The sequence below is a fragment of the Dermochelys coriacea genome, chromosome 2 (assembly GCF_009764565.3).
Source record: "Dermochelys coriacea isolate rDerCor1 chromosome 2, rDerCor1.pri.v4, whole genome shotgun sequence".
NCBI lineage: Eukaryota > Metazoa > Chordata > Testudines > Dermochelyidae > Dermochelys > Dermochelys coriacea.
In genome coordinates this window covers 112821754-112834741 of record NC_050069.1, presented here as the reverse complement: position 1 = coordinate 112834741, position 12988 = coordinate 112821754, and the positions used below count along the sequence as shown (strand labels likewise).

Below are 12988 nucleotides of genomic sequence, written 5' to 3'. Positions count from 1 at the left end.
CACTAACTGGCAAGGTTAGTGTTTTGCAACAGGTTAAATCATCGTATACGAGTAACCAGCCCTTTTACAATAGCTCAGTTAGTAACAGTCAAGTTATCAGCAGATCCATAAAAATAGGGAGCCAGGTTTTTTTTCTAGTATTGGGTTGTGGAATGAAAATTACGGGGTTTTTTTACCGATTTAATTTTAAGCTTACAAAAACTGTCTCCACTTTGAGCCCTTTTTATTTTCTTGAGTTTTAAAATGATCACTATATTTGAGGCAGATTACTTTATGTTTGCATAGCACTATGAACAGTAGAGGAATATAGGAGGATCATTTTTAGTATCTGTGTCTTTCTTATTGTAGGTTTCAGAGTAGCAGCCGTGTTAGTCTGTATTCGCAAAAAGAAAAGGAGTACTTGTGGCACCTTAAAGACTAACAAATTTATTAGAGCATAAGCTTTCGTGAGCTACAGCTCACTTCATCGGATGCATTTGGTGGAAAAAACAGAGGAGAGATTTATATACACACACACAGAGAACATGAAACAATGGGTTTATCATACACACTGTAAGGAGAGTAATCACTTAAGATAAGCCATCACCAACAGCGGGGGGGAGGAAGGAGGAAAACCTTTCATGGTGACAAGCAGGTAGGCTAATTCCAGCAGTTAACAAGAATATCAGAGGAACAGTGGGGGGTGGGGTGGGAGGGAGAAATACCATGGGGAAATAGTTTTACTTTGTGTAATGACTCATCCATTCCCAGTCTCTATTCAAGCCTAAGTTAATTGTATCCAGTTTGCAAATTAATTCCAATTCAGCAGTCTCTCGTTGGAGTCTGTTTTTGAAGCTTTTTTGTTGAAGTATAGCCACTCTTAGGTCTGTGATCGAGTGACCAGAGAGATTGAAGTGTTCTCCGACTGGTTTTTGAATGTTATAATTCTTGACGTCTGATTTGTGTCCATTCATTCTTTTACGTAGAGACTGTCCAGTTTGGCCAATGTACATGGCAGAGGGGCATTGCTGGCACATGATGGCATATATCACATTGGTAGATGCGCAGGTGAACGAGCCTTTGATAGTGTGGCTGATGTGATTAGGCCCTATGATGGTATCCCCTGAATAGATATGTGGACAGAGTTGGCAACGGGCTTTGTTGCAAGGATAGGTTCCTGGGTTAGTGGTTCTGTTGTGTGGTGTGTGGTTGCTGGTGAGTATTTGCTTCAGATTGGGGGGCTGTCTGTAAGCAAGGACTGGTCTGTCTCCCAAGATCTGAGAGAGCGATGGCTCGTCCTTCAGGATAGGTTGTAGATCCTTGATGATGCGTTGGAGGGGTTTTAGTTGGGGGCTGAAGGTGATGGCTAGTGGCGTTCTGTTGTTTTCTTTGTTGGGCCTGTCCTGTAGTAGGTGACTTCTGGGTACTCTTCTGGCTCTGTCAATCTGTTTCTTCACTTCAGCAGGTGGGAACTGTAGTTGTAGGAATGCATGATAGAGATCTTGTAGGTGTTTGTCTCTGTCTGAGGGGTTGGAGCAAATGCGGTTATATCGTAGCGCTTGGCTGTAGACAATGGATCGAGTGGTATGATCTGGATGAAAGCTAGAGGCATGTAGGTAGGAATAGCGGTCAGTAGGTTTCCGATATAGGGTGGTGTTTATGTGACCATCGCTTATTAGCACCGTAGTGTCCAGGAAGTGGATCTCTTGTGTGGACTGGTCCAGGCTGAGGTTGATGGTGGGATGGAAATTGTTGAAATCATGGTGGAATTCCTCAAGAGCTTCTTTTCCATGGGTCCAGATGATGAAGATGTCATCAATGTAGCGCAAGTAGAGTAGGGGCATTAGGGAACGAGAGCTGAGGAAGCGTTGTTCTAAGTCAGCCATAAAAATGTTGGCATACTGTGGGGCCATGCGGGTACCCATCGCAGTGCCGCTGATTTGAAGGTATACATTGTCACCAAATGTGAAATAGTTATGGGTCAGGACAAAGTCACAAAGTTCTGCCACCAGGTAAGCCGTGACAGTATCGGGGATACTGTTCCTGACGGCTTGTAGTCCATCTTTGTGTGGAATGTTGGTGTAGAGGGCTTCTACATCCATAGTGGCTAGGATGGTGTTTTTAGGAAGATCACCAATGGACTGTAGTTTCCTCAGGAAATCGGTGGTGTCTCGAAGATAGCTGGGAGTGCTGGTAACGAAGGGCCTGAGGAGGGAGTCTACATAGCCAGACAATCCTGCTGTCAGGGTGCCAATGCCTGAGATGATGGGGCGTCCAGGATTTCCAGGTTTATGGATCTTGGGTAGCAGATAGAATACCCCAGCTCCTGGCTCCAGGGGTGTGTCTGTGCGGATTTGTTCTTGTGCTTTTTCAGGGAGTTTCTTGAGCAAATGTTGTAGTTTCTTTTGGTAACTCTCAGTGGGATCAGAGGGTAATGGCTTGTAGAAAGTGGTGTTGGAGAGCTGCCTAGTAGCCTCTTGTTCATACTCTGACCTATTCATGATGACGACAGCACCTCCTTTGTCAGCCTTTTTGATTATGATGTCAGAGTTGTTTCTGAGGCTGTGGATGGCACTGTGTTCTGCATGGCTGAGGTTATGGGGTAAGCGATGCTGCTTTTCCACAATTTCAGCTCGTGCACGTCGGCGGAAGCAGTCTATGTAGAAATCCAGGCTGCTGTTTCGACCTTCAGGAGGAGTCCACCTAGAATCCTTCTTTTTGTAGTGTTGGCAGGAAGGTCTCTGAAAGGTTTTCCTCCTTCCTCCCCCCCGCTGTTGGTGATGGCTTATCTTAAGTGATCACTCTCCTTACAGTGTGTATGATAAACCCATTGTTTCATGTTCTCTGTGTGTGTGTATATAAATCTCTCCTCTGTTTTTTCCACCAAATGCATCCGATGAAGTGAGCTGTAGCTCACGAAAGCTTATGCTCTAATAAATTTGTTAGTCTTTAAGGTGCCACAAGTACTCCTTTTCTTTTTTCTTATTGTAGCATGACAAAGACTCTAATATCGTGAATGCACACAACTGCCCAATTTAAATTTAAATTGGAATTCTGGAGGAAGTTATTTCACTTATATCCCCTAAATAGCATAGGATAGATAATAAAAAGTGAAATACAAATGTATCTGTGCACATAATCTGCTGTTTGGCAATCTCAGAATCAGACTTACTTTCCCCAGTAACAACAGTGTACTTTAGGAATAGCTGACACTATTGTTAATTTAGTTTTATACTGCAACTTTAAAGTATTTAAAGGTTACATATGCCAAAATCCCTATAAGAGAAAGACAGAAAAAGAATTTCCTGGTCAGAATTTTATAGTGCTCAAATTCTGTACTATACAAATCTGATTTTTAGCTATGATTATTGTGATTCAAAAACAAATGCTATTCATATATTACAAAAGGTTTACTATAACCACAAAATATTAACTAGATGTTTGTATTGTACAAAGATTAAATAATGTGTCACTATGTATCTAGTTCGTACTGCTATTATCCAATTTTGATAATAAGTGTAAGTATTCAAGTGTTCATTCATAGCAAGTAAGATCAAAGCTTAAAAGCATATTCAAAATTGAAATATGTATCTTATGCAGCACATTTACAGATCATCCCTTTCTTTTATTACTTGTGTATAGCATTAGATATGCATAGTGCTATGCAAAAAGATAAAGACTAAGCCTGCCCCAAAGAAATTATAAGCTAAATTAATGTAAAAATAACAAGATATGACAGCACAGGGGTGGTGTATGTGTGCGGGGGGAAGGCAATGCGAGTGTCAGAGCTGGAAGACAAGGGTGAACACAAAATGATCATATAGTTGGCTTGCAGCCTAGTTCAAGCATCTTAAGGGTTACAAAGGCACGTTTCGTTTTAATACATATAAACACTATAGCTTACGTCTCGAAGCAGTGAGCTTTGAAAAGGGACTTAGGTGGAGAGGAGTACAGAGAGGTTATAGAGAGCCACATGGAAGAAGGCAAAGGACAGAAGGGGGCATTCAGTCAAGAATGAGCAAAAAGTGTGATGGGGAGGAACAGGAGCAAAGGTAGGAGGGATATACATTGTGGAGAGCCTTAAAAGCAATAATGAGGAACCTGAATTTGATTCATGAGGCAAAAAAAGAGTGCCAGTGGAGGCAATTTAAGAGGGATTGGAACATCACCATAGCATTGCACTAAGCAGGTATTTTCTCGGCACTGGATACAGTGTTTTGCCTTCTGCTGATTTCAATATCTAATGGCCCAACCTAGGAGGTGCCATCTAGGAGGTGCTTGGATGGGCATCCAAGGCCCAGAGGGCCATGTAAAATCCAGATTGTAGCTCTACGGGAGGCCAGCCTATCCAGAGGGAAAGCCTGTATGCTCCAACAAACAAACCATCTCTGAAATGTCATGTTGCAGAACCAACCATTAAGAAAAGAGAAACTAAGCCATAAGAGCAGCAAATTCCCTCTGCTGCACTACTCTCATCCCATGTACCACCTTCAACAAGCCTTAGACTGGATTAATTTACATACGGCAACCAGTGGAAGGATTTAAAAGGACACTGAGCCGGGATTTAAATAATTTAAGAAACATTACTTGAAAATTGCTGTTTTAGGAGTTCCTGCCCCAACTGCCAAAAACGGATGGAGACACTTCCTCTTTGAATGCCAGTCAGTGGCAAGCCACAACCACCAGATCATCGGTCCTTTAAAACTTTTCCAGCAGAGTGAAAGTGAACAAACTTGCTGCCGTATGAAGACCTTGGTGGTACTGCCACTGAGAGCGGGGACAGTTTGGAATATCATATTAGGATGCAGGTAAGGGGAAGATAATTTTCCAAGAGCTCCAAATAGTCTCTCAGACTCCTGAGTTTCTACTGGCCAAGTAAAATACAACAAAACAGTGATAATACGAGCTTCCCTACAATGCCAATGACTCTCAAACATAACCTGAAAGGATCACCTGTAGAAAAAAAGGTCATTCTCTGTGTTCAGCCAACCTTAGCAATATCAGCAGACAGACCAACAAGGGTGCCGGACAGTTTTCATAAAAAACAAATGTGAATACTCTATGTATACCTTCGTGTAATGTGAAGCTGTGGTAATAACGTATTGTATTGCAATGGGAGTCTGTCCATTTATGTAATTTTTTTTTTCCTCTCTCTCACTTCTCTCGCACTCAAAGTCAACTCCCTGTTTTTCTTCATAACGCATGTTAAAGATTCCAAAGTTACCTCAGTGGGGGGGGGGGGCGTACTAGGGTTAGCACTTTATGAGCACATGCATGGCATGTGCCCACATGAGAGTACAACACATTACCTGTTTCCTTAAGTCCTGAGCCGATCTATGAAGAGCGTGGTGGTTGTTAGCAGTGAACCCTTTTGTTGAGGAGCCAGTATTTGTAGTAGGATGGTGATTAGCAGCAGCCTGGTCTTTTCTGCTCTCCGCCCTGTGTTCACTGTTCCTCTCCTTCCCCGGTGTGGTCTCTTTACTTTTGTGTTTATGGGTAGTTTCTTTTTCCTTCGTTGATTTGCTGGACCCACTGAAGACTGGAAAGTGAGAAGGGAAAGTAGCGGAGAGATGGGGGTTGGGTGTGAGGGGAAAAAAAGAAAATATATTTGAAACCAGCTTCTTCATTTAAAAAGATTTAAAAAAAAAAACTTAAGCTGTTGTCAGCATTAGATGTTTAGTAGGTGCCTCATTATGTACAAATCAAAATAAAGACATAAATAGAAAACTAGAGGGACTGCCAGGTTATATTTTGTGTACCTATAAAAACAGATTTCCTGAAAATAGCCAGGACCTTAAATTATCAAAAACAGACAGAATTTAACATTTAACAGTCACCAGGTATGTTCCTGTTTTCATTGTCTGAACAAACACAGACCAGCAAATTTCACATTTGTTTATAGTTAGTTGTTTTTTAAAGGGACAGTCCCATATTTAAGCCCTCCTGCAGGTGTCCTGACTTTTTCTTAAAAATGGGCAAATTGTCCTGCATTTTCTGCCCCTCCCCCACATCAGTACTGGTGGGTCCTGCTGCTGGCTGGAACCCTGCCCACCAGCAGTAAGTCCAGTGACTGACCAATGGGATGGATATGCAAGGCTGGTGGCAGGGTAAACATGCAGTGCGTGGAGCCGGCCACTCCCCCTGCTGGTCCATCAGTGCAGCCCCCACTGTATGCTGGCTCTCAGCCACCAAGGCCCCACCCCCTATCCCATTCACGGCCAGCACTTGGAAAAGGCCAAGACCCTCCAGCCTGGGGCTCTAGCTAGGAGGAGCCAAGCCCTGCATGTGCCAAAGCCCCACAAAGCGCTGGCACAGGGAAGCCTCTCTGCCCCTCAGCTAAGCTCTGGAGTGATAGTGATTTCCAGCCTGTTCACGCACTGAACCTGCAGGCTCCACAGCAGCTCCTGGAACAGGGGCTTAGCACCCTCTTCACACACACCCCCGCCTTGTGTCCTGCCCCCATGGAGCCTGGGACTGATCAATCCCCTAGACACCCTCACTGCTGCACCACTTCTCTGGCTGGGTTTACTGAAGCCCCTGCAGTCAGGCTCCCTGGGCCCTGCTGAACAATGCATTCTTAGTGGGATTGCCAATTTTGGTTGGATGTATTCCTGGAGGTTTCATCACATGACATGATCTTTAATTAAAGATTAATCTTTAATTCCTGGAGACTTCAGGGCAATCCTGGAGGGTTGGCAACCCTAATTCTTAGGGTTTAACCCCTTCCTGCCTGCACTGCGGCTGGGTTATGTCAGTGGCCAGCAGCAGCCTGGAGGTATTAGCTGCCTTTCAACACTGTGTGGGCAGGAAGGGACAAGCTGCTGGGGATGAAGGGGGGGGGGGGGGCAAGAAGGGAAAGGAATGAGCTCTGCAAAGACACAGGCCAGGTCATTCCCCATCCCGCAGCTGGAAGCAGCTCCCGTCCCTTCCCTACCGCACAGTGCCGAAAGGTTGCTGCTGGCCACATTCTGGTGTGAGCCCTGGCAGAAATCTGGGGAGGGGGGCATATGACTCTGTGTGCCCCCACATATGCTGCTTCGGGAAAATGCGACACCAGGTACCAGGAGAAGCAGGTCCATCCTGGGGGCCCAGCCAGGCATGGAGGTCAGAGAGCACCAGGCAGAGAGCGGAGGGTCAGTCGGACACCCCCCCCCTTTGACAGAGGAGTATGGGTGTGTGTCACCTCTCCCACCATGTGTGGGGTGTGTGTGTGGGTGGCGGGTGTGGGGGTGTCACCAGTCCCTGTGTGACCCCTATAGCCTTAAAGATAAGGTAAATAAAAATAATCCAACTGTGCAATATTTCTTTTTTAACAGGGGCTCAGTCAACTTGATGTTAATTTGAACATCTGTACTGCATAGTTCTGATTGATTGCCGTTGAACTCGCTTGTATACGAGTAATTTTACCAAGTATCCGCTATTCATCAGAGAAATATGGTCACCCTATTTATAGTCAGTTTCTAATTAGTTTTCTGGAGTTACACTGTTGGGATTACAAACACTACAGGAGAATGGTGTTTTTACTGGAATTTTTAAAAATTATGGAAGTGTTCCTTTGGAGAATATTCTAGTAACCAAACAAAAAAGTCTGTTAAGACAAACTGACTCAACAATTTCCCTTTAAGGTGTTTTCTTAGAGCAAACATGTGCTGCAAATAAAAAAAAGATTCATTGATTAAAAAAGAAAAGGTACTAATGAGATAAGAAAATTAATTTCTTTAACACAAAGTTACTATTTTGAACATATTTTATAAGAGATTCTGGGCACACACCCCTAGCTACTAGTGTTATCTGTTTGAAACAGTTGCCTATGTGAATTAAAGAAATGCTTCTCTTCAAATGAAAGCTGCACTACAGCATTTTCTCCTCAGTAAACATGACGCATGCTTGCCATGCTTTCCATTAGATCCAGGACGGGGATTTCAGATCTACCTACTCATGTTCTCTATTACTTTAAACAAACAACAAAAACACACCCTTAGTAGACAGAATGATGTGCTTCTAGATCTAGATTACCTCAATACTTACCGCTCTCCCCCTGCCCCCAGCACATGTTCAATATGTCACGAATGAAGTGGTTATTTGGATTATTTACCAATTGGGTTGTGGTGGTAACATTTCAGAAGATGAATGTAAAAGTTTGAAGTCAGCTAGGTAATTTCATCCTTACATCCCCTGCACCTCCCATTTCCTGAGGCACAGATCAAGTGGAAGCTACTGTTATGCCAAAAAATATTGAAAGGATGATCTCAGGATTAGCAGCATCAGACTGAGACGCACAAAATCTGAGATGAAATCCTGCTGCCACTGAAGTCACAGCAAGTTTTGTCACTGACTTCGACGGAGCCAAGATTTCATCCCTGGTTTCTATTCCCAGCTCTGCCACGAACTTCCTGTGTGACTTTGGGAGTCCCCCAGACTCTGTGCCTCAATGTCCCCATTTGTTAAACAGGGGTGAAAATACATCCTTATCTCTTAGGAGGCGTTAGAAGGATAAATTTATTCTTACTTGTAAAGAGCTCCAAGATCAGATGGAAGGCACTGGAAAAACATATAATAAACTGAAAAGAATTTTGCAAAAATACTGGGGATTTTAATAAGATGAACTACATACAAATGATGAATGTTTAACTTTGTTAAAAATGTATTTCCTCGCTGGATGTAAGTGCATTTTTACTCAGTGGGAACAAACTGGGTTTACTGTATAAATGGTTCTGCACAGACAGAACCATAAGTCAAAGGATAAATTTTCTGTATTCTGTTGCCATTTTATATCTGCAAATTACTAAACAAAAAACATAGCCAAAAAGTCAAATTGTGTGCTTTTATATATTATATATACATATACATATAAAGCGTGAACAAGAGAAAGTATATATTGTACTCAAAAGATCATTAATTTTAAGTGTCATGGGAACCCTGCCAGTTTTACCCTTCTGAGTAAATTATCTTTAGTCTTAATTTGTAAGATTCTTGAAAGCAGGAGAGCGAGAAGTAGGAGAGAGGAAAATATATATATATATTCCCAGAGGAAAAGCTTAAACCCTGAAAACATAATAGAAAAAAGAGAAAACTGGATGCAACGCAGTTCATCATACCTTCCCTAATTAAAACAATAATTGGTATCAGCCTCTTTAAAGATCACTATTCATATCTTTGAACAACACTTAGAACTGGTATTGTGCCCATATATAAAACACTACTTTAATAATGAGTACAAGTAAATATACATATTTTTATACAAACTTCTCAAAGTTAAATTAGGCTTTAACGCTACAGAAAATCAAGCATTTACAATAAACATAAAAATCCTCATTCTGATCTCACCTAAGTGAAAGTGAGAAGTAAATCCATTCAAGTTAATACAGTTACACCACTTTAAATCAGCACAAATGAAATTAGACTCAGGCCTGGAGTGCTGACAAAAGGTCATTTCTATGAAATTATAAAAGTATCACCAGATGAGAAAAATAATTAAGAAAGGGAAAAATCATATTGCCAAAGTGGCTTTGACTAGAAGAAAGCAACATGCACTTTCCTAAGAAAAATAAAACTGAAATACTACTGAGACTAATTCTGACTTAAAACAAACCAGCTACTAATTCCTGGTAGCTGGCTGTCTGTTTTGAGAAAGTTGGAAGGTCTCACCTTTATAGCTTATCTAAACAAAACTGAATATACATATTTATTCATTACAGTAACAGTGTCTGTCTTTCCAGAAATACTCTCATCTTCATGCTAGCCAAATTTCTGCTTTTCTTATAGCAGTTTTCTTACTAAGTGTACTCCCGACTGAAAGCACGGAAGAAAAAGGTTTCAGTCTTGAAGTTATTTTCTAAAAACACAATTAAAGGAAAAACCTTTTGGAGTCTTTATTATGCTACTATAAGCAAGCAGGTCTGTACTCCTAAAAGAGTCTTTAGTTAAAAGGCAAGTAAGAGAGAGAACTACCCCCATGCAATATTAAAAACCTCTATAGACAAATTATTAATGCATATAATTTCAAACAAGATGGTTCAGAATCATTTAATCTGATGTATCTGTGAACACCTATGCTCAGAATACTGTTTCCCTAAAGCAGTTTGAGAAACATATGGAATGCAACTCCCTGATCTAAGTCAATGGTGATGACCAAATGTGTGAAGGAAACAGAATTCTTAACTTAAGCCTTGTTTACACTGGGGTTTTTAAGCCATTGGTATAGCTGCTGCAGTGGAGACCCTTAGGGTAGACATGATTTTCACAGGTGCAGCATGATTTGTACCAGCACAGCTTCCCCTGGTTTAGTTCTCGTGTTGGTATTCTGAGCATAGGTAGTCACAGAAAAGTTCAGATATGATGACTTTTGGCTGTTGTGTTTGAAACCAGAATAACCTGCCCCACTACAAATTGCCCTGCACTGGTGTAAACTGTGTACACACTTGGGGTTTCACTGGTACCACTACAATGGTGGACAATGGTGGCTCAAAACCCCATATCAGACAAGGCCCCAGTTCTTCTCAGTACTAGAGATAAATTACATTCGAGAAAAAAATTGCCACTTATTGAATTTTAAAAATTTACTGCTCTTTTTGCAACACTTTTTGTAAGAAAAGTCCTTAAAAACTAACACATACCCAAGTTTGCTAAGCCATATCCAATCACTAGTCCAAGAACTACTTTGTACTGTATATGATGATAGCTAAACTCAGTCTTATAAATATTTAAAACACTAACTAGTTAGGTTCATGCTGCAGCTGGCTCTGCATATAGAGCTTTCCCTCACAAACACTCCTTGGGCTTATCCTACCCTATTTTTACACTTGAGATACTGTATGAATGTATTGGGATGATTGGTGGGAAACCCATGTGTGGCAGATTTTCCTATGCACTGGTACTTTGACAGTAAGGCAAGCTATAGCAAAGCCTGTGCTGCATTAATAAAATGAATCTACACATTAATAAAATTGTATTTAATAAATAATAATTATATATATAAAATCAGGAGGGGAAGAGGGGTAAAAAGAAGAAGTTTTATTTTGGAGAGGAAAAGGGAACCTCAGCAATTTCCTGGACATGAGCTAGATATTCAGATGCACATCTCATGTCATTACATACATCTCTCCCCAAACATAATGCTAATAAATATCAATTGACTGCCTCATATTAACTCTGCATTATTATACAAAGATATCTCTTTCTCTTGCAACAATTTATTTTGAAGTCAGTGTGTCTGAAAACATTCATTTGGCTCCCAAACAGCCTTACAGGACCCAAACAATTGTAAAAGGTTTTTCCCTCCTGCATGAACTAGAGATGTGGGATATTCAGCCAAATTTGAATATTTTAAATTTTTTTCACCAGTTTTCTTTAGGTGCCATATATGTTCAAAGTTGTACTGAGCATTTCTCACAAACTCACTTTCTGACCCCACAAATTCTTCTATCTTGGTTTGAGGAGGTATTACATCATCGGGTACTAAACTGAATAAAATAGGATGGCATTGTTGTACAAGTACCTCAATCCTAGTTCAACTTTATCTAAATTGTAGGTGCACAACTCCATTGTAAGATTTCTTGCTGCATTCTACAGGTTAAAAGGCAGCTGTAGTGGATTATGCTGGAAATTTCTTACAGCCAATTATGTAGTTTAAAACTATGTGTAAACAAGTATGGGGTAGGGGAGAGGGAGGAATGTTATCGATGTAAAATATTTTTGTTTTTCAAACCTTCAAAGCTAAAATGCAGAGTTTTGTCCTATTCTAGCACCTCTCTCACTATTCAACTCACCTATCTATCATGACCAATAGATGTCAAAATAGTCTCTCACCGAGCAGTTAGTCCACATAACACTATCCCATGTGAGGTAACAGTCTTTCACTCAGATTTCATCTTCATTCTTTTTCAGTTTCAGGCTCCCCGACTCTTTTCTTCAGGTCATGTATCTCAGCTACTGAAAAGCCTCAAGAGTCCCAAAATGGGTTGTCTAATTTGCATATTTAGATATGCAAATTACTGCAGAACTGGTAATTTTCATGTTTCAGAGTAGCAGCCGTGTTAGTCTGTATTCGCAAAAAGAAAAGGAGTACTTGTGGCACCTTAGAGACTAACAAATTTATTAGAGCATAAGCTATCGTGAGCTGTAGCTCATGAAAGCTTATGCTCTAATAAATTTGTTAGTCTCTAAGGTGCCACAAGTACTCCTTTTCTTTTTGGTAATTTTCATGTTGTAAATATTTTTGCAGAAAAATTACATGTGCAAAAATATGTTTATTGCAACAATTACTGGTTCTATGATATTTCAACAAAAGGCTGCAAATCTCACAAATAATTGGCAACTCACTTTCTAGGCTAGCACCGTGCCTCTAAAATATTCTTGTTCTATACTGTAGATGGGGACAACAGATATGCTTCTATATTTTTTTTCTTGCCAAGACAAATCCAGTTGGATGTGATAGAAGTTGTATCTCATGCATATACCTCGAAATATCAAATTCAATGCAAAACAAAACTGAGTAGCATAATTTGCATTCAACCACACATTCAGGATTCATTCCCATGCAAACATTCAAAAACACTGACATTCATAAGTGATGCTACTTATGGCATAGCTCACATGAACAATACACTGAGTGATACATTGAAATGAAGAGTAATAAGCACCCCCTGATCTCTTACAGGGAATTTGTTACTACAAGTCTATATATGTACTGAGAATCGTTTTGCTAAATTACCCATTGCAAATTGAGAACTGAAGTGTTTTTCTTTCCTTTTTTTTAAAGAAGCAAGATGCACTAAAATCCAACATAATATTTGCAGTACTGTCTCCTTGCTTTATCTGAAGGCCCAATCTATGTTAAGAGTACAAATGTATTTGCCAGAAAAGTTTTTAAATGTGGCCCTTCCAAGAATAGGTTTTTTCTCCTCTGCCTAACAAAGGCAAAAGCCCTATAGTAAAAGTTTTACAAACCATGTTCTGGACACATTTCAGAACATGGCTTATAACTATTTCGGATACTGTTAGGCCCAGT

The 12988-nt window shown here is 40.7% G+C and overlaps 1 protein-coding gene across 1 annotated transcript in view; it reads right to left on the bottom strand.

The window, feature by feature from the left end:
* The window catches only part of JARID2 (jumonji and AT-rich interaction domain containing 2), a 315117-nt gene that overhangs the window by 55366 nt on the left and 246763 nt on the right, over positions 1-12988 (bottom strand). Inside the window, exon 6 of the mRNA XM_038389592.2 lies at positions 5289-5518. Within this exon, the coding sequence (XP_038245520.1) occupies positions 5289-5518 (230 nt within the window). The remainder of the gene's footprint in view (positions 1-5288; positions 5519-12988) is intronic.